Raw genomic sequence first — 28,000 nt, 5'->3', positions numbered from 1 at the left:
GACCTTCGAGCTGAGGCGAAGAAGAAGAGAGTCCATGGTGTTTTCCTGGGTGGATGGCCCGCTCTGGATCTAGCCTGTCAAAACTACCCTGAAACGGCAACAACGTGGGATAAAGTCAGTGAAATGTGTGTTAAATCTTGTTTTTACATCATTAAGTGTAAACGGTGTCGGATTATGTGGTTAACTGCAGGGACTGTGAGTCTTAGTTAGTAACAATAGTTCTTTGACTACCTTGCTGTTAGCGAAGCTACATGAGTAACCTCCAAGAAGCCATATGATCGCTAATGTAAGACGTTTACAAATAATAAACAACTATTTCCAGCTCCCCGCTGTCGTTAGTAAAAGTATAATAGTGTTTATAAAGGTATTATATGGAGAACATCGGTGTTTTATAGTTGTAAAACACTTACCTAACGTGATATTAGGCTTTATTTAGCAAAGTTAGTTGTGACTTCGTGTGTCTGTTAGTTTCAGAAATCGTTGTTTGTGCATGTTTTGGAGGTTAATATACCGAAGAGTTGGGCACTTATCTAACTACTAGTGATACTTCTGTTACTAGCGGGGTTTCCCGTGAGTGACTGGTTGAAAGTTAACTTATTACTGGTAGCAGTCAGCTAGCGCTAAGTGTTTTCTCTTCGGTAGCGGTACTGAGTAACTTTAAACGACAGCTCTGCTAACAGCGAGATTAGCTACTACAAGTCAGCTAAATACACTGATTCGCGTGGTACCCACGGATATTTGACTACAAGAACTCATAACTATGTGCTTTGTTTACATCTTACTAACATATAATGCCCTGCCGTGTGTAAGTTTAATGTAAGCGGTAATTATTAGTTGTATATTTAGTCCTTCTCCCCCACTAGCTTTCTCTGCCCGATGGTCAGCTCACACACGAAATTCTGGGTAAAAGTACACGCTTCCTGGAAATGAACCATATAGAAATGCAGTACTGTGTGTACTTGTCGTTTCCTGCTCACTCCTGCGTCCAATTCACTCCAGCAACGACTCAAAATGTAGCTAAAAGACTCACGCTGTTGCTGTTAGACATGTTTATTAGTGTACAGCAGCAACATGAGCCGCCGCGAGCCCTAATGTTAAATTCTTCACCGCTTTCCAATGCGTTTCATGTGTGCCCAAGCCGAAATGTGAGTCGTGCGTATGCACGAGTGACTTATTTCTCACATGTGTGGTTAAACTTAGCAGATAAACAGCATTACAGTTTGACGCGTATGAATAGTTTAGAGGGGGGAGATGTGTTGTCCATATGAGTAAACGTCAGCCAGAAGAGAAATAAATCACCTGTAGTTAACGTTCATCGCAACTAAATATGTTAGGAGGTCAATGTCAGTGCAGGCCGGTTTAAGGGAAAGATCTAATTGCATTTTAATGTCGAATATTGTGATTACCATTTGATTTATTATTGTTTTATGTTTTTAAAGGTCAGGTTCTAAGTCCAGTGTATGTAAATGTATTGTATTCTTGCTGTATGTATTGCTATTTGGTGGTTGACCCAAATAGCCCACTAATTATTCACATTGTTCTTTTTAAACAATAATAACTTATTGATTTTCTCTGTTACCTTAAATCAAGATCTTAAAAATTATATAATCTGTATAAGAAACACCCTGAAAAAAACAACAACCCATGTTACTAAATATTCAAATAATAAGATGCAATCAAAGTTATCAAGAAAAGGTAAAGCCTTGCAGCATAATCGTGCGAAAAACAGGTTCTGCATATTTCAAAGAGGTTTCCCAGACTTTAAAATTTAGTCTGCTCTTAATGCAACACACTAGATCAAACGGTGCTCTCTGCTAGCCTTTTAGAGTTGGTGCCTTATCTTTGACACGCCACAATAAAATATTTGTCCTTGCACCATAAGTGAGAAAATTTAAAACATGTTTTATGCCAACAGCTTGTTTAAAACCTGACATTGCCCATTCATTAGTTTTCTGGTCAAATTTAAAAACATGTTTTCTTCCGATGTCACACATATTTTACAATAACTGAATGGCACAAGTAATGACATTAGAAAAAAACAGGCCTGCCTCAAGGCATAGGCATGGAAAGGCAGTGTCCAGCCAAATGTTCCAGCTGCCCTCTAAATGAATCTGCTGTTAAATAATAACATTATTTTATGTTTTATTACAGTGTCTATAGTGGCTCACAAGGAACATTCATAGGCTGCTTTTTAGGGATGCAACTAATCGTTACTTTCAAGTGATCTCTTTGTTATATGGAGCCAAGAAACCAGAAAATAAATTATTTAAGAAGTGGAAAAATCAGTCAACTTGTTTTAATTATGAAAAAAACAAAAAACAACAAACTGATCGATCAAGTCGTTCATTTAGTAATCAATTAATCATTGCAGCCCTACTGCGTTCAGTTATGCACTGAAATCTGGACATTTTCCAGAGATTGTCCAGCGGGAGTATATCTGAGACTGCAAAAGTCACTCCGGACATTCTCCAGGAATTTTCATGCCATGTGAGAGCACAGGGTTGAAAATCCACAGCGAGTGAATGGGTGAGTGCCTCCCCAATGCTCGAGCCAAGTACTACCCCCTTGCCTGGATACTCCCGCTGTTTCAAATGCATCTCACCAAGACTATCCTCCTCTGTGTTTGTTATATGTGAACAGCAAATTCTGGACATTTTCCAGAGTGCCTGAGTAATAAATAACAAAAATACAAACACAAAAATAGTAATCGAGAGTTTAAACAGTAAGTAGTTGCTGCCCTGTGCGCTGATATGTCAAGTTTAACTTCATAAAACTTGAAGCTATTGGACTGGAAATAAAGTGAACTCAATACACCCTCTGTAACTGCTGTTGGTGCTGAACTCTAGTTAAGACAGTTTCTGTTTTGGAAGATTTGAAGATGATCATATTTCATTTGTGCTGCTTCTTTCATTCAGCAGGTGCTGTTTAGAACTGAAGTGTGCCTGAAACTACAACTGGCCCAAAAGAGAAGTCCACTGCTCCCCTTCCCAGCCTCCCGCTCCTCACCCTCTCTGAAACACAGCTCTCACCATGAATGAAGTTAATGTAGTCAGAGAGGGCTGGCTTCAAAAAAGAGGTACGGTTGCATTGAACGTCACTTGATCATTAAGTCCAGATGCCAGTCAGAGCATACAGGTTCATGTTAAAATGCAGGTTATTTTCCTGTCTTACATAATACATGTCTTTTTGATCCAGGTGAATATATCAAAACATGGAGGCCCAGGTATTTCATCCTAAAGAATGATGGCTCCTTCATCGGCTACAAGGAGAAACCTGACCTAAACAACCAGATTTCACCACCACTCAACAATTTCTCAGTGGCAGGTTTGTCTTTCAGATGCTACATTACAACTCAGAGACTGAACATGTCTTTATTTGTCTTACCTGTGCTGCATTTTCAGCTCCAAACATTCTTCTTAACCATGTGTTTTTACAGAATGCCAGTTAATGAAGACAGAAAGACCCCGGTCGAACACGTTTGTCATCCGTTGCCTACAGTGGACCACAGTTATTGAACGCACCTTTTATGTGGATAGTAATGAGGAAAGGTAAGCACGGGGTAAAATATTTTATCAGACAAGATGCACTAAAATTAAATTAAGAGTAGTGGACGTAATAGTCTCTCCACTACTCGTATATCTGCTTGATTGACAAATCCTGGGACTTTTTACTCACAGAGAGGAGTGGATGCGTGCTATACAATCTGTGGCAAATAGTCTGAAGATGCGAGAACAGGAGGACGAGGAACCAATGGATATGTTTGGCTCTCCCAGCGAAAGCAGCCTGGAAGAGATGGAGGTGGCGATGTCCAAGAGCCGCAACAAAGTGGTGAGAGGATCGGTATTTGTGATTGTCGTAGATGAAGAGCTCTCGTTTGTGACTTATCCAAAAGACACAACAGATACAATTTTAGCTGTGGTGATATTCAAGTTTATCCTTGCGAAAGGGATTTTAAAGTGCAATATTGAGTTTTGAGAGACGTTTTTTTTTTACTGTATAATTTCACTGGTGGTTAGACATTGAGCCTTATGTTTTCTTTTAAACCGCTAAACTGCATGTTTTGGGTTAGTGACTGTCACTCTAGTCAGACTTATAGTCACTATTCCACATGAATTACAGCAGTTTATACAAATCCCTTTAGATTTATACAGTCAAAATATATACTTTTTTTAAACCTTAAAATGTCAAAAATGCAAAAGACACAGCTGTATTCATACCTCCATTTTGTATTTGGTAATAATATTTATTTTTAAATATGTAAATATAGCCATGACATGAAAAACCTGTGATTACTGGTATGAGTTGACTCTCTTTTGGCAGTCTTGGCCTTCACCAGATAGCCCATCATTCTGTCAGGAAAATTAAGTTCAAAGACGCATAACAAAAGTCTCCTATTAACATACTCTGTACAACTACCAAAGATATGTTTTTAGAACTAGGTAACATTTCAATTTTGGGGTCAAAGATGTGATTTGGAGAGGAGCTTTGCCTAACTTGTACAACTGGTCTTTGTTTTGTTTGTGCACATTTTGTTTTAATTTAGGCCAGTTTTTCTGATTATTATTTGATTTAAAAACACATTATGAATTCACGTCACAACCTTATGTATTATACAGAATATGAGTGACTTTGAGTACCTGAAGCTGCTCGGCAAGGGGACATTTGGGAAGGTGATTCTTGTCAAAGAGAAATCTACTGGAGTACATTATGCCATGAAAATACTGCGCAAGGAGGTCATTATAGCCAAGGTGAGTTCAAAGTGCCCCCGCGTGTTAGTGTGGACAAGTATGTGTTTTATTGACTGCAGTCTTAGCTCAATTTCCCACTTGGCTCCCACAGTGCCACTCCATATTTTTAGGGGCAACACAGGTGCCACTGCACAAGCATGAGAAGCTGAAGTACACTAAAGTGAAAAGGAAATTCTAAATGACTGTAGTTTATATCCCCCAGTACTGTAAACATAACTGGTCGTTTTACTGTTAAAGGTCCAGAATATGGTAGATAACTACTGTTAAACCATTTCTTGTGGGATGACTGATATTTAACAATTTTAACACAATGTTCTTGCATGGGACTCTGGTATTTTTTTGGTAAGTCTGGTAAGTCACACAAACTTCAGCTTCCAGTGGGAAATGGTGGCGAGATAAAGCAGCAAACATATTCTTTATAGATAATTTACTCTCTACCTGGTCTAAATTTTAGTAGGTGACAGATGTTATCATCTCAGTAGTCGTTGCCATTTTAAAATCCACCCATGAACGATGATGTTTTTGTTGGCAGGACGAGGTGGCCCACACAGTTACAGAGAGCAGAGTGTTACAAAACACACGACATCCCTTTCTCACGGTGAGGACATTTACACAATACCCATATGATGCATGCATGAACCCAGTGACTTGTGATTTGTGTGTTTATGTGAAGTGTTTCTTTGTCTCTCTGTATATAATGATCTAGCTATGCTCTATGATGAAAATTTCAGTTGGGAACTAAATCAGCGGTTTAGATTTAGTACTTGATGTCCATACATAATAACACTGGGATAGCATAATGTGGGCACAGATTGTTCTTATTGACTCACCCCTCTGACATGTTTTCGTTTCTTCCCGCAGACATTGAAGTATGCTTTCCAAACTCATGATCGACTCTGTTTCGTAATGGAATATGCCAACGGAGGCGAGGTAAGACCTTGCATGCACGTGTCCCGGTCACGTGTAGACATTTGCCATACGGTGTCAACAGCTTGCCGTGCGCATGTAGATTTGCGAGAATGTGTAGGTAGGTGTTTTGACTCCACTTTGCTCCTGCCTCCTTCAGCTCTTCTTCCACCTGTCAAGGGAGCGAGTGTTCACAGAAGACCGGGCACGCTTCTATGGAGCAGAGATCGTGTCGGCCCTCGAGTACCTGCATTCAAGTGACGTCGTTTACCGTGATCTGAAGGTGAGTGCTAAGTAAATCCATCACTTCTATTAGAAATAGTCTAAATCATGACCTCAGGGAAGATTATTGATGGTATAAGCTCATTTTTAAGTGTTTTTTCAGTGAGTTTTAACATAGAGAATTGTGTTTGTCTCTTTAATGTCAATCACAAAAAGAAATCTGTGGCAATCTGTGGTCTTTGTAGAAAAATGGAGTATTAAGGTTTTGGTGAAGGAGCAGAGTGACTGAGGTGACGGGTGGTGCGATGGCATTATTGGGCCGGGCACGGGTTTGCCAATAGAAAAAGGTGCTAGCAAGCAAATGCAGTCTATCTAAGTCACAGACCGAGACACTGAAGCGACTTCTTTGTGCCAGATGTCCTGCTTTTTTGTATTATGGTTTCATAAAGACTGCATCCGTGAGTGAGAGAGGGTAGCATTTATAAATGGTGCTGGAAAAAAGAAGACAAAACCCTGTGGGTAAAGATCGCCTGTCTTACATACACACACAGGCAAATAAAAGGACAAAAAAAAAAACACAACAAAGAATTTAGACCAGAAAGTATATTTTATGATGTTGTGGGCACAATATGTGAAGAAACATTATTATATCATGACACGCTAACGGGTGTTGTTGTTATAAAGGCAAGTTGGCACATGTTTTGAGCATTCGTTTCTCCGTACTGTCGTACGAATATTTATGAACGTCTGTGCGCGCATCAGGGCACAACGGGACCAGGAGGAGAGACACAGCAGATCAATATGAGACATGTCACCTTCTGTCGTGCCCAACAGTATATTAATATAAATAAAATGAATTTGGGAGAACACCATCCCTGGTAGTGATGAGATCCAATATCAAGAAGAGCTTTTACTCTATTGGATTTGTTTGAACCATCACAAACCATCTTAGACGAGGTCTGAGAGCAGCGTGCAGACGGCACACAAACCGACAACAGCCAAGTTTAATTTAGGCCTATCATCAAGTTACTCACAGAATTGGTGTCAGCTGACATGACGCATCACATGCGACGTTTATTACTCGAAGCAGTGGCTTAAACTGGGAACATGGCAGCTGAACGCTTTCTATTTGCTGCTGGTCACTGCTGTCAGTTGGAGGTTGGTGAATCTGTAAGGAAACTACTTCAATAGTTTTAAGTTTAAAAGGAGCCTCAGTGTCCCATTAAATGTCCAGACTGTGACATGATGCATTTGTTGCTTAACATATAGTTGAATAGTAACTCGAGACATCTTCCTTTAAGAATGACAGCGTCACAATATGTAAACATTACCAAGCTAAATTGTTTCCTTTCCCCCTGAGTGAGTATTAAGAGGCCAGACTTGAAGTGAGTATTCCTCATATAGGTGTCTCTGTATTCAGCTGATGTGCTGAGGTTTTTTATTCTTTTGATTTCTTTCCCAGATTTTTGGTTTGATTTTTGGTCAGTTTATTTGAAATTACATTCATTTTCTTTATGTCCATCAAATGTTCAGTAGATGGTGTAAGGTAGAGCTGAAACAATGACTCAGTTAATTGATTACTAAATTAATCTTCAACTACTTTGATAATCGAGTAATCGGTTTGAAGCTTTTTTCATGATTAAAACAAGATTTCTGATTGTTTCCTCTTCTTAAATGTGAATATTTTCTTTGTGTAAAGCTCCACATAACAAAGAAATCATTGAAAGTGAATCATTTTGGTTTGTGGACAAAACAACACATTTAAGAACATTGTCATTTCCAGGTTTGACAAACACTGATTTAATATTTTATGGACTAAGCGATTACTCGATTAATTGTGAAAATAATTGTTAGCTGCCGCTCTAGTGGAAAGTACATTCTTTTCCAAACATGGAGGAACAACAACATTGAACTGGCCCTAACACAGATGCTTAGGTTAAGTTTACTGAACTAATTCAGTTTTGACTCCTGTAGACTTAACAACTCAAGTGTCCTTGGAAGCTAAAAAAAAACAGATTTTCACCAGGGACTTTGGTGTGATATAGAGTGAGCGGTTTACAAAGCAACACAAACATCAGTTGCCTTTTGGAAAATAGTGAAATAAAGTGAAATAAAGCAGCAAACTTTTGTTTCTATGGAGAGTAACAGTACAGTCAGTGCAGCAGTAGCCACACTTCAAATAACCTGATCTTTTTCTCTAGGATTCACGTACATCACCCCTGGTTCTGAGTTAGTCTGGGGCAAAGTGTCTTTATGAATCCTTGACTCCTCCTTGAATAACAGTATATCACTGTCACATATAATGTGCATTTTACTTTTGTTCCGTCTCAGCTGGAGAATCTGATGCTGGACAAAGACGGCCATATCAAAATTACCGACTTCGGCCTCTGTAAGGAGGGCATTACTCCAGATGCTACCATGAAAACCTTCTGTGGAACCCCTGAATATCTCGCACCTGAAGTAAGACACAGAAAATCGCAACACCTAGAGTATATGAAGTACACTTATCCTGTAAATCACAGCTTATGTAGGATAATACAGTAAGAATGGCATCTATTGTATATCTAAAAGAACAAAACAATGTTTGTTAAGCAGACTGTGTGGTAGTTGTTCTCTTGTGTTAAATTCATTCTACATGAAATCAGCAGAAAGCTGTTAAAACACGGATGTCTGTCACAAAAAATGTTCCACTCTGATGATATTTCCTATAAAGCATAATAAAGAGTCTGCTTTTTACACTTAAACAAGACAGTTAGTTATTCATTTGACATGTGTCTGTTCATAACTAGGCCTGAAACAATTAATAGATGCATTTATTATTAATCAATTATTAAATTAATTGTCAACTATTTTGCTAATCAATTAATTTGAGTGTTTTTTCCTTTTTTTTGGCATTTCAGAACTAATTATTAGGTGTGGATAACACTGATCAACCATTTTCTACATTTTATGAAACAGATGACTAGAAAAGATGACAGATTAAGCAATTATGAAAATAATCCCTCTAATTAAAGTGTCGTCGTATACCTGTTCAGTTTTTTCTCACTACCTTTGTTGGCATTAATGTGTCTCTCCTCTCCCTCAGGTCCTGGAAGATAATGACTACGGCCGGGCGGTGGACTGGTGGGGTCTGGGTGTGGTCATGTATGAGATGATGTGTGGACGCCTGCCTTTCTACAACCAGGACCATGAGCGTTTGTTTGAGCTCATCCTCATGGAGGAGATCCGCTTCCCCAGGAACCTGTCGCCGGAGGCCAAGTCCCTGCTTGCTGGCCTGCTCAAGAAGGACCCCAAACAGAGGTGTGTGTGTGAGCGTGTGTGTGTGTGTGTATGTTTGTAATACCGACTGAATTTTCACAATATGTTGTTTGGAATGACAGGTTAGGTGGAGGTCCCAACGATGCCAAAGACGTGACGACTCACAAATTTTTCGTCAGCATCAACTGGCAGGATGTGGTGCAGAAGAAGGTAAGAGATTCTGGAGCTAGTGGAAAAGAATGGGCTTATTTTAACCATAAAAGGGCCAGAAAATGTCCTGTGAGTAAGTGCTTTTGCCCATTTTTCCAGAATAACTATTTGGCAGTTATTTACAATGCACTGCATGTTACAATAGTGCATTAACAATTTAAAACTAACTTTATTTAGAGAAAACACTGTTGTCGTACATGAACACCAGCTTTTGTGTGTTAAATTTGAAATTTGAACAGTATAAAACATATTTACCAACACATTTGACTATGTGCTAACTATGTGCAGTCGTTTAAATTACTGTAATAACCGCATGTTGGCTTATACTTGCAAATTCTCAGCTTTCAGAAACAGCTGTGTTAAGACACTTTCAGGGTATAATGATCATCAGGTGATGATGGAAAACTAAAATAAAAGATTTCTTATCATTTATTGCCTCAAAGAAGAGAGTGTTCACATCGATGTTAACATAAACCGTTAGTGGAAAGTTGAGCCAGTGACGGAACAAACACCAAACTTGACCAAGTTACTCCAAGCTCGACCTCTAAGTGTCACACTCGACTCAAACATGCTCTCCAAGCAGAGCATGATGAGACTGAGAGAGCTCATGCTCATTCACTGTCGGCACACATTTGAAATAGTTCACTTATGGTTTTGTTGACACTAACATGTCTCCTCTTGTCCTCACCTCCAAAAAAAAACAACAACACATGATCTTTCCAGTAAACAGACATAAGCAAGCACCACATTGCTTGTCGTGGCTCGCCAGTAAATTATTATAATATTAGGCGTACTATTTTGTTCTATTGCTTAATAGTAAAGCAATACATGTTGTGTGGCACTGTGGAAACTGTTTACTGATTCATTTTAAGCCTGGTATGAATAAGGATGCACCCAGTCATGGCACGTTTTTTCTTCATATACATCAGCTTCAGCTTCTTCCGTGTGTTTTTCATGCATTTCTGCCATTGGGTTTAGCAAACTGAGTCACATTTTGAGTTGTCAACGCTTGTAACATACAACCCAGCCTTCATGAGGATATAAAATCCACTTTGTTCCCACCTGAACGGCCACACTTCTCTCCCTCTTCTCAGCTCACCCCACTCTTCAGACCACAAGTGACATCAGAGACAGACACCCGGTACTTCGATGAAGAGTTCACGGCGCAGACCATCACACTTACCCCTCCGGACAAGTGTGAGTACCGTCGGGGCTTGCAGCGATGAAGGTCATGACGGGGGTTTTGTGCGCACAACGTGACCATTATTTGTGCTTTTCTTACAGATGCCAGTCTGGACTGTGAGGATCCCACGCAGCAACAAGCACATTTCCCCCAGTTTTCCTATTCTGCTAGCATTAGAGAGTGATAGCGTCTCTGACACACACACACACACACACAGACATACACACACAAAAACACAAGAGGCATGAACACCACGGCAACATCCCTTACAGCTGTAATAAAACAAAACAAAAACAAAGACCAGATCCATGGTCCCTGCAGGTTGGAAGTGCCTCGGCCGGTGGCCGTATCACTCAGTGTAGAAAACCACCTTCAACCCCAGCACAGACAAAGCCTGGCCACTTTTGGCTGCACTGTATCAAACTGGACTCGAGTACCTCACACAGTCATCAGCACAACGCAACAACACAATCAGGACTCCGTGTGTAGCACCTTCAGGCAGCCTGTAAACAGCTGCTGATGCTGCTGCTGCTGCTTTTTCGGACTGTAAAGCGCATGTTCTCCGGGTGCGATGAGAAGCCATACAGCTCCTTCATGACGTTTCCAAGTGCTCTTCTTCACAAAATCGCTCTTACCACTGCTGAAAAAGTCCCGGTTGGTCTGTGAGGGGAGGAAGAAGTGTGGCAGCCTGTAAGGCGTGTGTGTGTGTGTGTGTGGATAATTTTTTTGTTTGTTTGTCGTTGAAAATGGGGGGGTGCGTCCGATCCAAACTGTGTGTTTTTATATGACACTTGCCCGACGTGCATTAGGAACAAAAGACGAATAAGAACGCGCGGCATGTCTCCGCGGAGAGAGGAAAAAAAAAAAGCTTTGACAGAGTGAAGCACGACGAGTCGCAGAAACATGCTGTCCTCCCCCTTTTTTTTTTTTAGAACTGTATGCAATGGAAAAGAAAATCACTTTTACTATCAACTCAGACTGTGATCTTTAACACATCTGTCAAAATGCAACACAACAATTAACGGGAATTGGGAATACCTTAATGCACAAGGTGTATATGTTATTTAAACAAGTTTCTTCTTTTTTTCTTTTTTAATTCTGACAGAATTCACAGCAGCCGTGTGATTTAAGAGGCTCGCGAAGCACTTACGCGATTTAAGCAGACCGTATTTCTTTCACGTGGCCCATGTTCATATCGAAGCCGCTCGCGTCCTGGATCGCGTCGACCTTAATCGTGTCCCGTAAAAAGGTTTATAACAAATATGAGAAACTGACGGTCGGTATCAAACGTCAGCTTTAAGGCATGATATAGCTTTTTGCTTCTTTGTTTTGTTTAGTTTTGATAGAAATATAGAAACACTCAGAAAGTAATTTATCACCTTCATCCAAGAGAATTAGGGCTGTGGGCTATCGAATTATTGTCATTATCGGTTCTTTTTTTTTTTGGTTTATAAAATGTCAGCATTTTGTACACAAACCAAAGATACTGTACTTCCTGTCGCAGAGGAAAACATTTACAGTCAAGGACCTGAGATCAGTTTAATCGATGAATTGTTGCAGCCCTGAAGAGAATCATTTTGGTATGTGTGTGTGTGTGGTGGGGCAAAAAAACCCATAACCAGCACCAAACTGAGTTTGTAGCACTTTGAGAGAGAACAAGTTCCTTTTTTTAATCATCATCATCATTTCATGACCTTCAAAGCTAGTTCTCTAGTCTAATCGTGTCACTGATTCTTTATCTCTGTAGCTAAAATCACCATCTCGTTCTTACCTTTGCTGGAGATTGTACATGTTTTTTGTGTCGGCCATCTTCCTTTAAATCTAAACCGTTTGTTGGTGCCATGAGATTTGATTGGATTTATCATCATCATCATCATCATCAACAACAAACAACAAAAACGAGAGATCCAGTGATTAGCAGTGATCTCAGTGATATCATGAACATGGTCCATTGTTAGATTTTGTGTTTTTAGTGCAATGTAGACTTGCGACGGTGTCTTTTGTCATCTTCCCATTTATTATTATTATTATGAACATCATGAAATGATAATCAGGAGGCGCGCAGAGATCCTGGGTGTTTGTGATGCTGTACATGAGTCACTCGTGATAAAAGAGGGAGAAGAAAAAAGACCCAGCTCACGGAGCCTTCTAACCACAGATGCTGTTCTGAAATAATTTCCGTTATATTTTTTCTGTTTTTGTCTTCGTTTATCTTCTACTCTTGACTTCCCGAATTCCCCCCCCCCCTCCCCCGTCCTCAACCTGCGTCGCAAATGGTCTCAAATGAAGAGGACATTTGTATTGGTTGACGGAAGAAAAAAAAAAGGATGTTTTTCAGTTACATTATTCTATTAAACAGTGTCATTTCTTTTTGTTTATGAATGTAATTCTGAGAGACAAATGGTCCAATACACATTTTTAACTGTCTTAATACACACTGGTGTTTGTGTTGTGTGTTCTTTATGCTTTCTCCACTCATTAGTGTTGAATGTAACAACAAGATCTTGATCCTTATCCTTACAGGCTTATGAGAGGATGATGGTGTTTGTATTTTGGACAGCGACTCCACGCCTGTGACTACTTCCGGTGCATTGAGCTGTCGCTCCAAAGAATTTTATTTCAATTCAATGTATTTGTATAGTGCCGAATCACAACATCCTTTATCTCAAGGCACTGTACATAGACAACAATTTACACAATGTGCAAACACGAGGCATCAGTGGAGTGAAAAAAACTCCCTTTTACCAGGGAACTCTGACAGAACCAGACTCAAAGATGTGCGGCCATCTGCCTCGACCGGTTGCGGTGAAAGGAAAAATGGGGGACGACGGAGGAGAGGTGAGGTGGAGACAGAAGAAAGAGCCCAGGAGCAGATATATAAGCAGCTCTAAGTTTAGACAGGACAGTTCTGAGTCAGTGATGACATAAAATACATTATTTTTGAATGATCCAATCAATATTTTATTTCCTTTTTAAAAAGTGTGAAATTCATAATGTGAAAGTTTAAAAAAACAAATTCATCCTGCGGGGCGGGGGGATTGGACCCTCTGGTGGGCCATTTCTGGCATGCAGGCTGTATGTGACACCCCTTATCAACCTAATCTATTTATTTAATTTCAGGAAACACAGCTGAAGGCCTTTGACTATCACTGTTCAGACCTTGTCAGGGTTATGTAACCAGGAATACTCTCACTCACTCTCACTCTCTCTCTCTCTCTCTCTCTCTCTCTCTCTCTCTCTCTCTCTCTCTCTCTCTCTCTCTCTCTCTCTCTCTCTCCCTCCCTCCCTCCCTCCCTCCCTCGCGCTCTCTCATGTGTCGCCACTCCTGCCCCAGCAGTGAAGAACATGTGCCGTCGCGGAGCAACCACGCCTCCGCACGCCCGCCTCACATGTTTGCGCACACATCCCGCTGGAACAATGGCAGCAGCCTCTGAGCCAGACTGCTGTTGTTGTTATTGTTTGCTGTTGTTGCGCACAGGGAAGTTCACCCTTGTAAGCCTATGTGGGAGAAAGTGCATGCATAATAAATCTGTGTGCGTGCGTGCGTTTAGTCTCGGTGATCATCAGTGTTGCTGCTCGGGCGCGTGCATGCTTTAAAAAGGGTTGGACTTTGCGGGTAACAGTAATGTATCAGTGCGTGTTTTGCAAACGTGTCTTTTTATGTGGACATAGTTTTTTAAAGTGCAACGCATTTCTCATTATAAATCACAAGAATCAAACTGTGTTTATGTGTACATATATATATATATATATATATATATATATATATATATATATATATATATATGTGTGTATATATATATGTGTATGTATATATATGTACATAATATATATATGTACATAACATTTCTGACTATTTTTTATTGCAATTTCTGTAACATACACCATTATTTTTGAAGCGAACCTGCTACCTTTTGGCTTGAAAAACTGCAAATTTAAAAATGTACATATTGTAATATCAAAAACAGCTAAGAACTCAGTAAGGAACATACTTAAAAATAATAACAATCATCATGAAAAATATGCATTAATTTGCACTAATGCATTAATCATATCGCATTTATCCCACCACACCAAACCAGATGAGACTGCTGTCTCGTCTACCTGAGCTGAGGTCACAGCAGGGGCCATTGAACCAGTGCTGCCTTCACGTGCTCCTCGTAAAAAATGACACTTATGCACATTGACAAACTTTCTCTGAGGATGTTGCAGTTGTGGAATGAAATAGGTTGAAAATAAATAAATAATCCCATTAAGGCAATAGCTAAATAACTCCCAATAGTAATATTTTTAACTCATGTTGTCACATCTGCTGTCGTTTTAATTTATTTCATGTGGTTATACACGTATGTTTTTTTTTGTTTAAATATGGAATCTAAATAATAAAATGAAGAATACACTTATAATCATTACCATACTGCTGGGTTTGTTTAATTTACATTCTATTACAGTTTGACCATTTTTTATTAATTAATTGAATTTTTTCAGATCTTTTACTCACAAAACTTGGTATAATTGTCAGAAACACAGTGAAGAGCAGTGCAGGGCTTTTCTTTGAAGGATTGACTTACTGTCAATTTTTTTTTATCTTAAAAGAGTATATGTTTTTGTGTGGCCCTTCACAAAATTTGGGAACATGCATTTAAAATTATGAATACAAATGTAAATTCTAAATGTGTTTGGCAAATATTCAAAGTGAAAATAGTTGGTTTATCTTCTCTTCTCTTCGTCGTGTCCGCTTTAATTCTTTTCACACACAGCAGTTCCCAAACTCCCGCACTGTCCTTAAACGCAACTCTCACGCGGACTCCCTGACGTCACCATGTAAACACGTGTCTCGGCACGAGATTGGACAGCCAGCCCTCGTTACGTCACCAGCGGGCTGCTCGCCGCCCCGACACGCTCTTGAATTTGAGGTGAGAGGGGCGTGGCCGCGCAGCTGATCATCATGGATGCTTTGAGCACATGATTAGAAGCGGCTGCGTAAGCAGGAGCAGGAGCAGGAAACAGGACAGTCCTGCGTGGACAGAAGCGTCTTTATGTCCCTCACCAGCGCTTTGTAAAGCAAATATGTGTGTGTTTGTGTTTGTAAATGTGTGCGAGGTCTTGACTTGACACATCCAACCCCCCCCCTCGCGCCCGCCCCCTCGGTGTCTCGGAGATGCTACGTTTTGCTGCCAGAAGTGAAGTGTCTCCTCTCAGAGTCTGGGGACTCCACTGACAGGTGAGTGCTCACTTTGTCGCTGTTTTCCATACTTCAGAATGTCCACTGACTGCATGTCCATTGTCCTCATTGTTGTGTGTGTGTGTGTTATAATGATGATTATAAATCCTATCGTGGATACTGGTTCTTCAGTGGGTTTACAGCTGACTCGTGTGTTTTCCTGCTGCTCTGGCTGTGTTGGTGGTGGTGGTATTACATAACAGTGTTCAGTCAGTGCCTGCTGCTGGGTTCATTTTATCAAGTTCCTCCTCCTGCTGCTGCTGCTGCCCAAACTCATTGTCTTGTTTACACAGGACACACGAGTGGGCTGGCTGACCCTCCAGCCTGGCACTGGGGTCAAGAAACAACGTGGTTGTGTTTGTGTATTTACAAGCTTTCGGGGGTTAACCAAGCCAAAAGTAACAAATAAAACTCCACCACCTTCATGAGGACCAGAAACTAACTAAACCAGGGGTGTCAAACATATGGCCCGCAGGCCAGAACTTGCCCAGCAGAGGTTCCAATCTGGCCGGCAGGATAAAATTTTGTTTTAGAAGTTACACACCTGATTAAAAAAAAAACACAAAACTGACCAAACAAGTTCAAAAAAGAACTAAACAACTGTAAAGATGGGTTAAATAAGAAAAAGTTTCATCATCGTTTGGTTTTTGTTAAAAAGTCACACTCTGCACAAGTCGCCATATCCAATCCTTATTATTCTGCTGCGGTTAAAGTTCGTTCAAACTTCAAAATCTTCAGCTCTATTGGGACATTATTGCTCAAATATTCAACATTTTATTGCATTTCTCCTCATAAAATGAATCAAAAATGAAAAACACAACTTAGACATGGGGACTATATAAAATAACACTTTTTATTTAAGTAAATTTCTCATTCAAATGAATTTAAATGACACTAATCCTCTACTGCTTACAGGTTCCACACACGTCAACGTCATAACTTAATTCAAACGTTCACAAAAAAGGGGAAACTTTCATCCCTCAATACATCTTAAACAGAGGCCTGAAAATGGACAACTGAATTCATCCATTCATTTATTTGTCTACGGCTTTATCCTCCTTATGAGAGTCACGGGATCGCTGGAGCTAATCCCATCCGACACAGGTCGCCACAGTCCATAAACAAATATAACTTGTTACATAAACTCATCGACTAATAAACAAATCTAGTTTTCCGCTCTCCGCCTCCTTTTTAGTTTCAAAGAAATCACATGATGTGTCCGTTGCCTTCAGGACCTCTGCCAGCAGACGGACTTTCTGCACTTCTTCCACTCGTCTTTCTGTACAGATGGACGTTTTATGCTGGAATCAGCGCTAAAAGCTAAACACAGAACACCTTGGTAACCTTCTCATCACTGCACGTCAGTCCCTGCGGGCTCACGCTCACCCGTCACCTGGACGACCACTGGTCCTTTGGGTGAACCTGGGTTTGTTTTCTTTTGAGAATCTTTAACGACTGCGGCCTCCACATCATCGATCCGGCGTTGAATTTCATTCATTAAGTTTCTGCTGCTCATCCACGTGAGAGCAGCCGGAGGACAGTGGAGCTGGAGACGGTCCCAGCTGTCGTTAGATGAGCGCGATAGGCAGGGCACAGCCTGGACCGGTCACCAGCCGGTCACAGGGACAAACCACCATTCACTCTCTCTCTCTTTTTAACACCAACGGTCAATTTTCATCAATTAACGTAATTAACTGAATCCTAATCGGTCTTAAAGGGATAGTTTGGATACTCTCTGGTAAAGTTCCTTGTCTGTGGACTCCTCTTCATCAGTTTCATAGTTCGACGTATTTAATTACTCTCGTAATATTACAACTGTATTCTCAATATTAAATATTTCTTCTCAGTTAAAATACTGTGCATTCAGTCATAAATATAAAACACATGGAACAAGAAGTGCGTTGTTGTATGTTGGGGGAAGTGATGACTTGATTTAGATAAAATGTTATTTTTCTTTTCTGCAAACCATTAAATATGTATTTAAATGGCTGGATCTCCCACAGTTCTAAGCTTTAGTTTTAATGCATCAGATATGATTTTTTGTTGAAGGTCAGAGCCCGAAAGAGAAATACATGTGGTGCGGATTTTAAATGAAACGTTTCCTGTTTGAAATCTAAGCTGAGCTGAGTTTCTCTCACAGCCAGTCTTATCACACCACGTGTGTGACCTGCGATGACATGTTGTCGGGTCGTTTGTAGCCAGTTTGCTTTCATTTCGCAGAGACCTTGAATGCCAAAAGAACAGGGACGCTTTGGGGAGCGGGCCGTCCGTAGCACCTCAAAGAATGCCAAGGACAAGAGCAACAGTGCCACTCTGCGGGCGTCCAAGAGTGGCACCCACATGGAGCCTCCGGGAATGGGTGACGTGAGCAGGCGCATGCGGCGCTGCGACTCTGAGAAGGAGTCGGAGAAAGACTCTGGTTATTCAGGTGAGGCATTTTAGAGGCACATACTCAATTATAAATGCTCAGTAAAACATCACTTTCTTCCTTTCGTGACATTCAGGTTCTCACCTGAACCTGTTCTCAGGGGTTTTATCATCAAGCTGTCAAAGAGCAGGGGCTCTTGTAAACCCATATTGTTTGCGACATAAATAAAAAGGCGACAGATGAAGGAATCTCACGTCTCGTTAATCGGACACATCTATCGTGTCCTCGTCTCACTCCCGATTCCTCTCCCCTCTCCCTCAGAGGCCGGCTCAGACTTTGTGCACACTGATGTAGACGACCAGCGCAGCAGCGTGAGCGAGCCTCACAGGCAGAGCAGCAGAAGCTGCTCCTCCTCCTCTTCCTCCTCCTCTTCCTCCTCCTCCAACAACAACAGTGCAAATGCTGCAGGCCATAAGATGCCTGCTTACGAGGAGCTCACCCCCATTTACATCATCAAAAACCTGGTAGTGAAGCCGGTGAGAAAAACTCAGTCACACGCAGTACAAGCTCAGCTCATCAGCGAGCCATTAACTGATGATTAAACCTTTTTATAGTTTCTGTTGTTAAATTGCTGTATAGCTCTGTATTGTAAAGGGTCAAGAAGCAGCAGGGGAGGGCTGCAGTTATTCCAGCGATTTCTCTTGTTGATTTGTTTTGCCTTTTCTGCTCTTCGGCTTCTCCCTGTCTAGGGGTCGCCACAGCGGATGATCCGCACACATGATTTGGCAAAGATTTTTTACGCCGGATGCCCTTCCTGGCGCAACCCACTGGGGTCAATTTAGAGTTTCCAATTAACAATGAGCATTATTCTCTTACTATGATTTTTTTTTTCTTTTTTTTGTTACTATTCTAATTAGAGCAAACTCTCAAGGTAAGGTCATCTTTGTTATTCACACATGAAAAATACTTATGAATTAATATATATATATATATATATTGGCTATAATGTATAGCCCTTCATATTTATATACATGGCATATTCTGTGTCGAGCTGCTGCTGCTAATGGAAACCAACTGAATAAAGCAAAAACCATGAACAGTTGAACTGAGACACTAGACACAAAAAAAATAAAATCACATTACATAGTACTCACTATTATTTGAACAATTTCTTTAAAATAAACTCAGTAATTTGAGCTGTTTTTAATAGGCTTCAGTGCTTAGCTTTTCCTGTTTGGTCACAAGGACAAGACACGGGTATATCAGGTGTTACAATCAGCACCCTTATTTACTGGGTGACTGCTTTTCTCGCCTCTCATTGGTTTGGATGTGGATTAACACGGGAATATGATTTTTATTTGTTCTGCCAAAAAAAAATAGAGGCAGAAGAGAAGAACATAGTGAAAGTCAGACTTACAAGGGCGTCCGTGGTGGACATTTTCCCGTCATCATTACAGTGTGCAATCAGTTTTAACATAATGACGAGTTCTGGACTGAAGGTTGTCTATTTCAGTTTTAAAAAAGATATTAGGGACTCTTGTTTATTCAAATTCATCTAAACCAATAATCTTAAAGACAAAACCAAACCATTATTGTTTGCTAAAGGTTATTGGAACCTTATAATTTATACAATTATATTATAAATAGTGTTAAAATGTATATTTTAACTAAAGTTTGATGTTTTTCTGTGTGCATTTACATGTTTTGTTTTATTTGCAGAGCTGTTCAGTTTGGTGTTTACTGACTCAGACACAGATATTCTGTGTCCCGCTGCTTATTTCTGTGACTTTAACCACCTTCGACATCTTTTGCTCTCTCCTTTACTCTGCTCTCTCGTTGTTTACATAAAACCCCTGCTCACAACCTCGTGGTGGTACAGTCCAGACCAGAACCGCTTCTGCACAGGCCCCTGGCATGGGGTGGAGGTTGGCACGGCCTCACTGGTGCCAAAGCTCCCACCCAGCTCCTACTGATCCAACAACCGCCGCCCGCTTCCTCCACCGCCGCCCCAACGCCCTCCTCCTCTCAAGCAGCACTACAAGGCGAAGTGAAGACCAGAGGTGGCCACGGCGGCCAGAGCCACCGCAGCAAGAACTCATACCTGCCCATCTTGAATTCTTACCCTCGCATTGCCCCGCACCCCAGGAAGGAGGGTCATGAGGGCAAAAGTAGTAAGGGGGCTAAAGCGTGTGGCGGTGAAGGCCAGAGCAAGAGCAAGAGAGTGTGCACCGAGGAAGAGAAGAGGGAGGCTGTGTCGACCACCACTCACCTCCTGAAGCCACAAAAGGAGTGCAGAGTGCACTCTCATTCGCAGCACAAAACCAGAGGAGGACATCACTCCTTCCCCATGTCACCCCACACCCCTCTCCCCACCCAGCACAAGAGCCTTCACTGTCAGCAAAGATCAGGCAGTGTTGGCTCGCCCTCTGTCTCCAGCTCCCAGATGCCGTCGCCGCCGTCATCCTCCGACTCTACCTCGTCCTCCTCGCCAGCCTCGTCCTCCGTGGCTCACAGCCCGTATCGCCTACTTCCAGACAGCTCGTCCGCGCGCCAGCGCCGTTTCCTCAACACGGCCGAGATCCTGAACCAGTCGGGCCTGCTGGACATCACGCTCCGCACCAAGGAGCTGCTGAAGCAGAACGCCGCCACAGAGCGAGAGATCGCCCAGCTCCGGCAGCACACGCATCTCCTGTGCCAGGCGGCGCAGGCCAACCAGAGCTGGTGCGGCGACGGCTCGGACGGCCTCGACAATCTCCTGCAGGCCATGACCAAGTCGGCCTCCTACCCGGACTTAGACCTCACTAAAACGAAGGCCCTTGGTGGCGTCCATCAAGAGAGCAAAACTAAAACTGGGGAGGACAACGAAAAGGAGAAAAACATAAAAAGCACCAAGACACGCAGCAACACAGTGCAGCTCGTGTCTCTGCACGCGATAGATGACGGCACGTCACCGCCGTCTCCCCTCTTTGCGCCCTCGCCGGACGCCGAAGAGCCACAGCATGCCGACGACCCCCTGGACCTCATGTCCATCTTGTCTTTCCACAGGTCTCTCCCCGAGCTGGGATACAGACACACATTCATGGACAAGGACATAAGCGATCTCACGATGTTGCCCGAGAGCTCGACACACGATGACTATCTCCTCTAGCTTCCCGCGGCTGAATGATAATGTAATGACTGGCAACGTGACGAGATCCTGGACGTACACGAGAGCATGTGTTTGGTTTGAATTATTTAACATGTCTGCAATTAAAAAAGAAAAAAGAAAAAAAGAAATGGATAGAAACTCTTAAAATATGATTATTATTTTTTGATTTACACATGGACTGATGCACAATATTTACCTATTCTTTAGTCAGGCATTTTCAAGGTACATTTCCATTCTCTGTTCAGTCACCAGTGGATGTAACGTGGTGAGATAACTAAAGAGGAAACAAGAATCAGGTCCGGTGAGGAGTAATAAGAAAAATAATATTTAAGAGTATTTTACATTTGCTTTGGCTCCGTTTTCTGTGTGCAGCAGGGACCTGACAGATAATATTAGCTACGGGCAGATCATCTCTAAGCCTCCACTGCTCTGAATTCAGACTCTGGAGGATCTGGATGTAACCGTAGAGCGACACGACCGGTAAATAAACCTGAACCACAAATGACCCCGGAATATGAGAGTGGACGGAGCAAAGGTTACAGCAGGAAGGATTAGATCCAGAACTACCTGTTCTTACTGTGTGACATGATTCTATATATTCTCCAGTCCTGTCAGGAAGTGCTGACGCTATTGCTAGATATGTCAGTTTATTGAGTTGTGACTGTGGCTGATGAGTAATAAAGAAACCTTTTTGTCTTTTTTATGTAGATTTACCTCGTTATTTGTAACTTTGGCCAAAAGCCAGTCTTTCAAAAACATGTCCCTTTAAATACAAAGTGCTGTCCTTACATAACAAGTGTGTCACATGTCCGGCCTCGTGCCGAACACGCTCGCCTCATATCAGTTTCAGTGCGACACGTGTGTGCAAGCATTTGTTGTTATTGTTGGGGTTTATTTTCATCTAATAGCACGACCTCGGTGAGCAGCAGCCTTGTACTCTCTGCCCCGTCGTGTGCTCTTGATTGACGTCTGTTATTATAGATGATTTCCGCCGCTGTGTTACTGCGGTGACTCATCACAGTTGTACACGCGCCTTTCGCACTGGGCTGAACTGCAGCACAGCAGCAGTCGCTGTGGATCAAGTACTAGGTGGAAACCTCTTTAAAAAAACAGTTTTTTGTGTCCGTCGCTTTGTACAAACTAAATACTCTCTATTAAACCTAAACAATTACTTATAATGTGGAGAAGTAGAACTTTTGATCAGTAATACATTTTTATAATCTTTCTTTCACTAGAGAGTGAGACCAAGACAAGACAGGATTAGTAGATTATTATTAGGATTATTACCCTTCACACCACTGGATCCACCAACACCTGCAGAGTAACAATAAATAATCAGAGTTACAAATAAATACTGCATAATTGACTAGTTACAGCACAATTTAATAATTAGATGTTTATGTGTTTATCAATTAGAAAATTACATTTTCATGTCATCCACGTGTGATTAAAACCGATTTATTGTAGTATATATATGTGTATATATATATATATATATATATATATATATATATATATATATATGCCGACCTCCGCATTGAAATTCCGCTACATAGTTAAGTAATTAGTTAAAAATAGAAATACCTGTAGAAATGATCATTGTCTCTGTGTAGTGTGTGACATTCACAGGATAAACTGTATAAAATGAGCTCATTCTTGTTAAATAACAGCCAAAGCATATGTGAAATATTCTGATTCTTGCACGTTGTAGCAGAGCAGGAGAAATAGCATCACCGATTACAACCTAAATTCGATGAGTCTCCATGAGGAATCAGTCAAAAAAGTATGATTTCTTTCTTTCTTCTTTTCCTTTAACTCTTTTGCCACAAAGCGGTTTGTTAGATCAAATGTGCGTCAGATGTTGGGCTCACGTTGGAGGGTTTGAAGTGACTCAGCGCGTGTGCATGTGTCCACAGATTGTACAAATGATCATAAATACTTTGCCCATGTTTCTGTTTGAATAGACATCGCACAGCGAAGGTTTTATTTACTGGCTTACTATATAAACACATTCAGTTTCTCAATGTCTTAGTCATGTTTTATTTGCTTTTCAGTTGTTTTTTGTTTGAATGTTGAGTGTGCTTGAGGAAGTGTGTGTGCACAGATCTGTGATGTATTAACTTTGCTTGTGCACTGATCTTCGCTTTCAAATAATAAAACTCATAATCCAGTAAACGAAGGAGGAAACCGACTCTTAATAATAAATCTCCTCTAACCCTGAAACACAAAAGACTGATACTGTGTCTTTCATCCTGTTATATTTTCATTTTCTCCAAGGTTGTCTCAAGAGAAACATTCATTTCTATAGTTATTTATTGATTGATTTCTATAAAAAATTCTGTTTTTAGAGCAAGAGCACTAACCACTACACCAACCATGTTGCCCATGTTGTGGGACAGACGTTCTTAATTATTTCATCAGTCTGACGTTTTTTTGAAGTCTTGGGTTCTATTATTGAAAGACTTCCAAATTTTGCAAAAAAAAAGCATACATGGACATGTGGCCATGTATGCTCATGTGGTTGAACGACAGAGTGGAGTTCCTATGGTCAGGGGTTTGAATCTTACACCAAGTGAATGTTTAAGTAGTAGTTTAAGTGTGGAAATTTACCTAATCCACCTATTGCATGTTTTGAATGGACTGGCGAACAGTCCAGGGTGAACCCCGCCTATCACCCTATGACAGCTGAGCTTGGCACAGCAGCCCCCACGACCCTCCAGTGGAGGACAAAGCGGTAGATGATTGATGGACTGTGGGAGGACGCACAGAACCCGGAGAAAAGCCGCGCACACACGAGGAGAACATGAAAAACTCCAGGAAGATGCTTGTTCCATGTGGGTCTCGAACCGAGGTCTTCTTGGTTCAAAGGCAAGCGCACTAACCACTACACCAACCACGCTGTCCATGATGAGGGACAGATGTTACTAAATATTTCATAAGGCTGAGGTCTGTGAAGTCATGAGTTCTATTATTGAAAGACTTCCAAATTGGACAAAAAAGCAAAGAAGGACAACTAGCTCACATGGTTCGGACAAGGACTGTCGTTCCTATGGTCGGGGGTTCGAATCTTACCTGAAGTGAAGGTATAAGTGGATATTTACCTGATCAATGTATTGCATGTTTTGAATGGACTGGCGAACAGTCCAGGGTGAACCCCGCCTATCACCCTATGACAGCTGAGCTTGGCACAGCAGCCCCCACGACCCTCCAGTGGAGGACAAAGCGGTAGATGATTGATGGACTGTGGGAGGACGCCACAGAACCGGGAGAAAAGCCGCGCACACACAGGGAGAACATGAAAAACTCCAGGAAGATGCTTGTTCCATGTGGGTCTCGAACCGAGGTCTTCTTGTTTCAAAGGCAAGAGCACTAACCACTACACCAACCACGCTGTCCACGATGAGGGACAGATGTTGCTAAATATTTCATAAGGCTGAGGTCTGTGAGGTCATGAGTTCTATTATTGAAAGACTTCCAAATTGGACGAAAAAGCAAAGAAGGACAACTGGCTACGTGGTTCAGACAAGGACTGTCGTTCCTATGGTCGGGGGTTCGAATCTTACCTGAAGTGAATGTTTAAGTGGATATTTACCTCATCACTGTATTGCATGTTTTGAATGGACTGGCGAACAGTCCAGGGTGAACCCCGCCTATCACCCTTGGCACAGCAGCCCCCACGACCCTCCAGTGGAGGACAAAGTTGTAGATGATTGATGGACTGTGGGAGGAGGCCAGAGAACCCGGAGAAAAGCTGCGCACAGACAGGGAGAACATGAAAAACTCCAGAAAGATGCTTGTTCCGTGTGGGTCTCGAACCCAGGTCTTCTTGTTTCAAAGGCAAGAGCACTAACCACTGCACCAACTGTTTGGGCCATTACGGAGGACATGTATCCTTAAATACCTCATTAGTCTGAGGTCTTTCTGAAGTCATGTTTGTGCTCATCTGTTATTGAAAGTCGTCCAACGTTGAAGAAAAAGTGTGTGAGTACAAATAGCTCACGTGGTTCAGACAAAGACTGGAGTTCCTGAGGTCAGAGGTTCAAATCTTAGATGAAGCAACTTTTTAAGCCCAATATTCTACACAGAGAGTGAATAAGTGTGAGAAAACCAGAGGAAAAGCATGGACAGTTAGCTCAGCTGGTTAGAGAGTAGCCTTTCAGTCCTGACGTTGACGGTTCAATTCCTTTATAGGTCAAGGTTTAAGGTTCCACAGCTAAAGTTAAAACTCAAAAACGCCCGGAGCTCCATCCCAAACCTCCAAAGGGTTTGTGGCGTGGTGGGTTGGTTCGCAACCGCAAGGAGGTTGTGCCAGTCCGGCTGTGGCTGGTTCAAATCCAGCACGCTGCGAACACTTGGCCCCGGCGCCGGGGCCAGACTGGGGCTGGGGCTGGGCTGTGCTCCCCCGGCCCCCCGCACAGATGACAGCAGGGGGTTATACCATTTTATTTAACATTTTTGGCCCAAAAAAAAAAGCCATAAAAAAACAAAAAAAGACACAAAAAAAATGATAGGGGTTCACTCTCTGGACTGTTGACCACAGAGTTGGGTCCAGGTGTCCAGTAACTGCTGCTTAAAAATGATGAGCACATGAATGAGACTTCTGTGTGATCAACGTGTTCACATCATTTTTACAAGTGAAAACTGTGGACGAGTCAAAGTGGCAACATTAAATCAATAAATACACCGTTAAATAATGACTCACATGTGTCTCACATTCATTCACATTGGAATTAAATACATAAATGTCTAATTTTTAAATGTGTCATTCATTCATTCAAATACCAAATTCATTTGATGTAAAAACAACATATAGAATGACACATGTGAGTCATTATTTAATAGTGTATTTATTGATTGAATGTTGCCACTTTGACTCGTCCACAGTTTTCACTGGTTAACAATGTAAAAATAATGTGAACACATTAAACAGAGGCTCTGTTGACAAGTGCTGTTAACGTCCGTGTGAGGGGATGAAATCACAGGTGAAAGAGTGATGGTTTGCTCCAGAAAGTGTGCTAAACACAAGTTTAAATGCGACGAGTCTCTGATGCGTCTGCAGTGTCTGACGTGAAACTGCATCGATACAATAGTGCGACTTTTCCAGCTAATGTTGTTGTGGTTGCTACGGTTACACACAGGATGTGACGCTGTTTGAGAGAATTATTAGTAGAAAAACTAATACAGTGAAATATGGCGTATAGTTTTTTTTAACTGATGTTACAAATAAACGTCATTAAAAATTAACTAAATAAATGAACATTTCAGTCCACTAGGTAGTGCCAAGTGCTCACTTTCACGAGCGCTGTTGTCTAAGTATATCTCATGGTGTCTGTGATGATTATTTAGAAAAATATAAAACAAGTAGAGATGCAACGATTACTGCATAATTAAACCATTACTAAATTAATTGTCAAATACTTTAATAATCGATGAATTGTTTTTTGTTTTATTACAAATGTTGAACATTTTCCGGTTTCTTTGTTCCTTTTAATAAAGAAAGTGAAATGAAAGGTGTGTGTGTTTACATGTGGAGCAGTGACGTCACATTAGCATTAGCATTAGCAGGTGTAATCTGAACACCTGTGATCGGATCCCTCAGGTCGGATGTTAACAGCAGGTGTGAACAGAGCGTCAACAGAACATCTAAGAAATGTGCGGATCATTTTTAAGCAGCAGTTACCACACCTGTCCCCGCTGCTCCTCGTCCTCCTCCTGGTCCTGGTCCTGTTCCTGGCTCCGGCTCCTGGTCCTGGTCCTGCTCCTGCTCCAAACAAAGTTGTAGATCAGTTACAAAGACTTTAAAAATCCTGAAAACATTTGTAAAATCTCAATATTTAACAGAGGATTCTGACGTATTTAGTGACGGCTGTGAATGGAATCACTTGAAAACACATGAACTGTGCCTTTAACGGCAGCTGTTTGCAGGTCTTCAGTCAGAGGACATGATGAGACAAAGCAGTGTCCACTTTAAAGTGTTCAAATGTGCTCACTGCAGTAAATGAGTGAAGAAATGTGAGGAAAACACAGGAAAACCTTTTTATTGTCAAATATATATTGATCCATATCAACACGGACAGTTTATTTTGAAATTCTGCTAAACCACTGCTCGTCAACAGTTTTTTTTACTTAATCTGCCCCCTACTGGCCAGACTAGATACTCATTCTGAACAGTTTTAATGGTATAGTGAATTTTTTTTGTTGATGTACTATATTTGGACATTTTTGACAGTTTACTAATAATGAAGATATTTTTTTAGGACATACTATACTAGGACACTTTTAGACAGTTCATAGTTTAACCTTTTACACCACTATAAATACATGAGTAACTTTTTGGATCTTTTTGTATTTTTTTTGGAGTAGTTTTATTGCAACATACTTTTACTTTTTCTTGAGTATATATTTGAAGAAAGAACGTTACTTTTACGCAGTTCCATTTGGCTAAGTGACGGTCGTTGCGTCATTTTTTAAAAATCTTTTTTTATTACATGCGCGATCTATTTCTCTTCCTATTTTAAAGGCTGTATTTATTGTTTTATTTAGAATATTATTCTTTAACATTTGAACATTGTTGTTTTATATAATGTTGTGTCTATTTTGTACTATTTGTGTTGCGCTGAATATTTCAAAAATAAATCCGGAGAAACTCAGTACTTGAGTACTTGAGTCGTCTTTTCACACTTTTCATACTTTTTTACTCTTAGAGTATTTTTATTTTATTTTTACTTCTACT

General features: G+C 41.1%; 3 protein-coding genes across 7 annotated transcripts in view; 2 read left to right on the top strand and 1 right to left on the bottom strand.

Moving 5' to 3' along the window:
- Positions 1–5: 5 nt before the first annotated feature.
- On the top strand, positions 6–12,962 carry LOC131458492 (RAC-beta serine/threonine-protein kinase-like). 4 transcript variants are annotated; one of them, XM_058627630.1, is made up of 14 exons: positions 6–125; positions 2,919–3,076; positions 3,196–3,324; positions 3,437–3,548; positions 3,678–3,828; positions 4,617–4,748; positions 5,281–5,346; positions 5,610–5,678; positions 5,815–5,937; positions 8,208–8,336; positions 8,962–9,176; positions 9,257–9,344; positions 10,439–10,541; positions 10,629–12,962. In XM_058627630.1, the coding sequence occupies exons 2-14, from the start codon at positions 3,031–3,033 to the stop codon at positions 10,709–10,711; spliced, it is 1,446 nt and encodes a 481-aa protein (XP_058483613.1). In that variant the 5' UTR covers positions 6–125; positions 2,919–3,030; the 3' UTR covers positions 10,712–12,962. The 4 variants fall into 4 exon arrangements, with proteins under 4 accessions (XP_058483613.1, XP_058483612.1, XP_058483611.1 ...); XM_058627629.1 differs by having other exon boundaries at positions 7–114; positions 2,916–3,076; XM_058627628.1 differs by having other exon boundaries at positions 18–125; positions 2,916–3,076.
- Positions 12,963–15,476: 2,514 nt separating this feature from the next.
- On the top strand, positions 15,477–21,970 carry LOC131458267 (CLOCK-interacting pacemaker-like). Its single transcript, XM_058627191.1, has 4 exons — positions 15,477–15,751; positions 17,972–18,179; positions 18,441–18,655; positions 19,999–21,970. The coding sequence occupies exons 2-4, from the start codon at positions 17,981–17,983 to the stop codon at positions 21,265–21,267; spliced, it is 1,683 nt and encodes a 560-aa protein (XP_058483174.1). The 5' UTR covers positions 15,477–15,751; positions 17,972–17,980; the 3' UTR covers positions 21,268–21,970.
- Positions 21,971–26,188: 4,218 nt separating this feature from the next.
- LOC131458266 (trichohyalin-like) overlaps positions 26,189–28,000 on the bottom strand; it is a 41,799-nt gene continuing 39,987 nt past the window's right edge. The window contains exon 7 of one of the 2 annotated variants that reach the window (XM_058627189.1): positions 26,189–27,028. In XM_058627189.1, coding sequence (XP_058483172.1) covers positions 26,944–27,028 — 85 coding nt within the window. In that variant the 3' untranslated portion in view covers positions 26,189–26,943. The remainder of the gene's footprint in view (positions 27,029–28,000) is intronic. The other variant, XM_058627190.1, reaches the window with a different exon arrangement.

This window comes from Solea solea, chromosome 4, assembly GCF_958295425.1.
Source record: "Solea solea chromosome 4, fSolSol10.1, whole genome shotgun sequence".
In the NCBI taxonomy this organism is placed as follows: domain Eukaryota; kingdom Metazoa; phylum Chordata; class Actinopteri; order Pleuronectiformes; family Soleidae; genus Solea; species Solea solea.
Note: the sequence above shows the minus strand (reverse complement) of the source record. Positions and strands in the feature narration are given on the sequence as shown.

Bases quoted from the DNA above. Each gene is read 5' to 3' on its own strand.
- LOC131458492 (XM_058627630.1), top strand. From the start codon at position 3,031: ATGAATGAAGTTAATGTAGTCAGAGAGGGCTGGCTTCAAAAAAGAG. The intron at 3,077-3,195 runs GTACGGTTGCAT...TTTTTGATCCAG, and splicing joins GGGCTGGCTTCAAAAAAGAG to GTGAATATATCAAAACATGG. The intron at 3,549-3,677 runs GTAAGCACGGGG...TTTTACTCACAG, and splicing joins GTGGATAGTAATGAGGAAAG to AGAGGAGTGGATGCGTGCTA.
- LOC131458267 (XM_058627191.1), top strand. From the start codon at position 17,981: ATGCCAAAAGAACAGGGACGCTTTGGGGAGCGGGCCGTCCGTAGCACC. The intron at 18,180-18,440 runs GTGAGGCATTTT...CCTCTCCCTCAG, and splicing joins GAAAGACTCTGGTTATTCAG to AGGCCGGCTCAGACTTTGTG. The intron at 18,656-19,998 runs GTGAGAAAAACT...GTGGTGGTACAG, and splicing joins AAAACCTGGTAGTGAAGCCG to TCCAGACCAGAACCGCTTCT.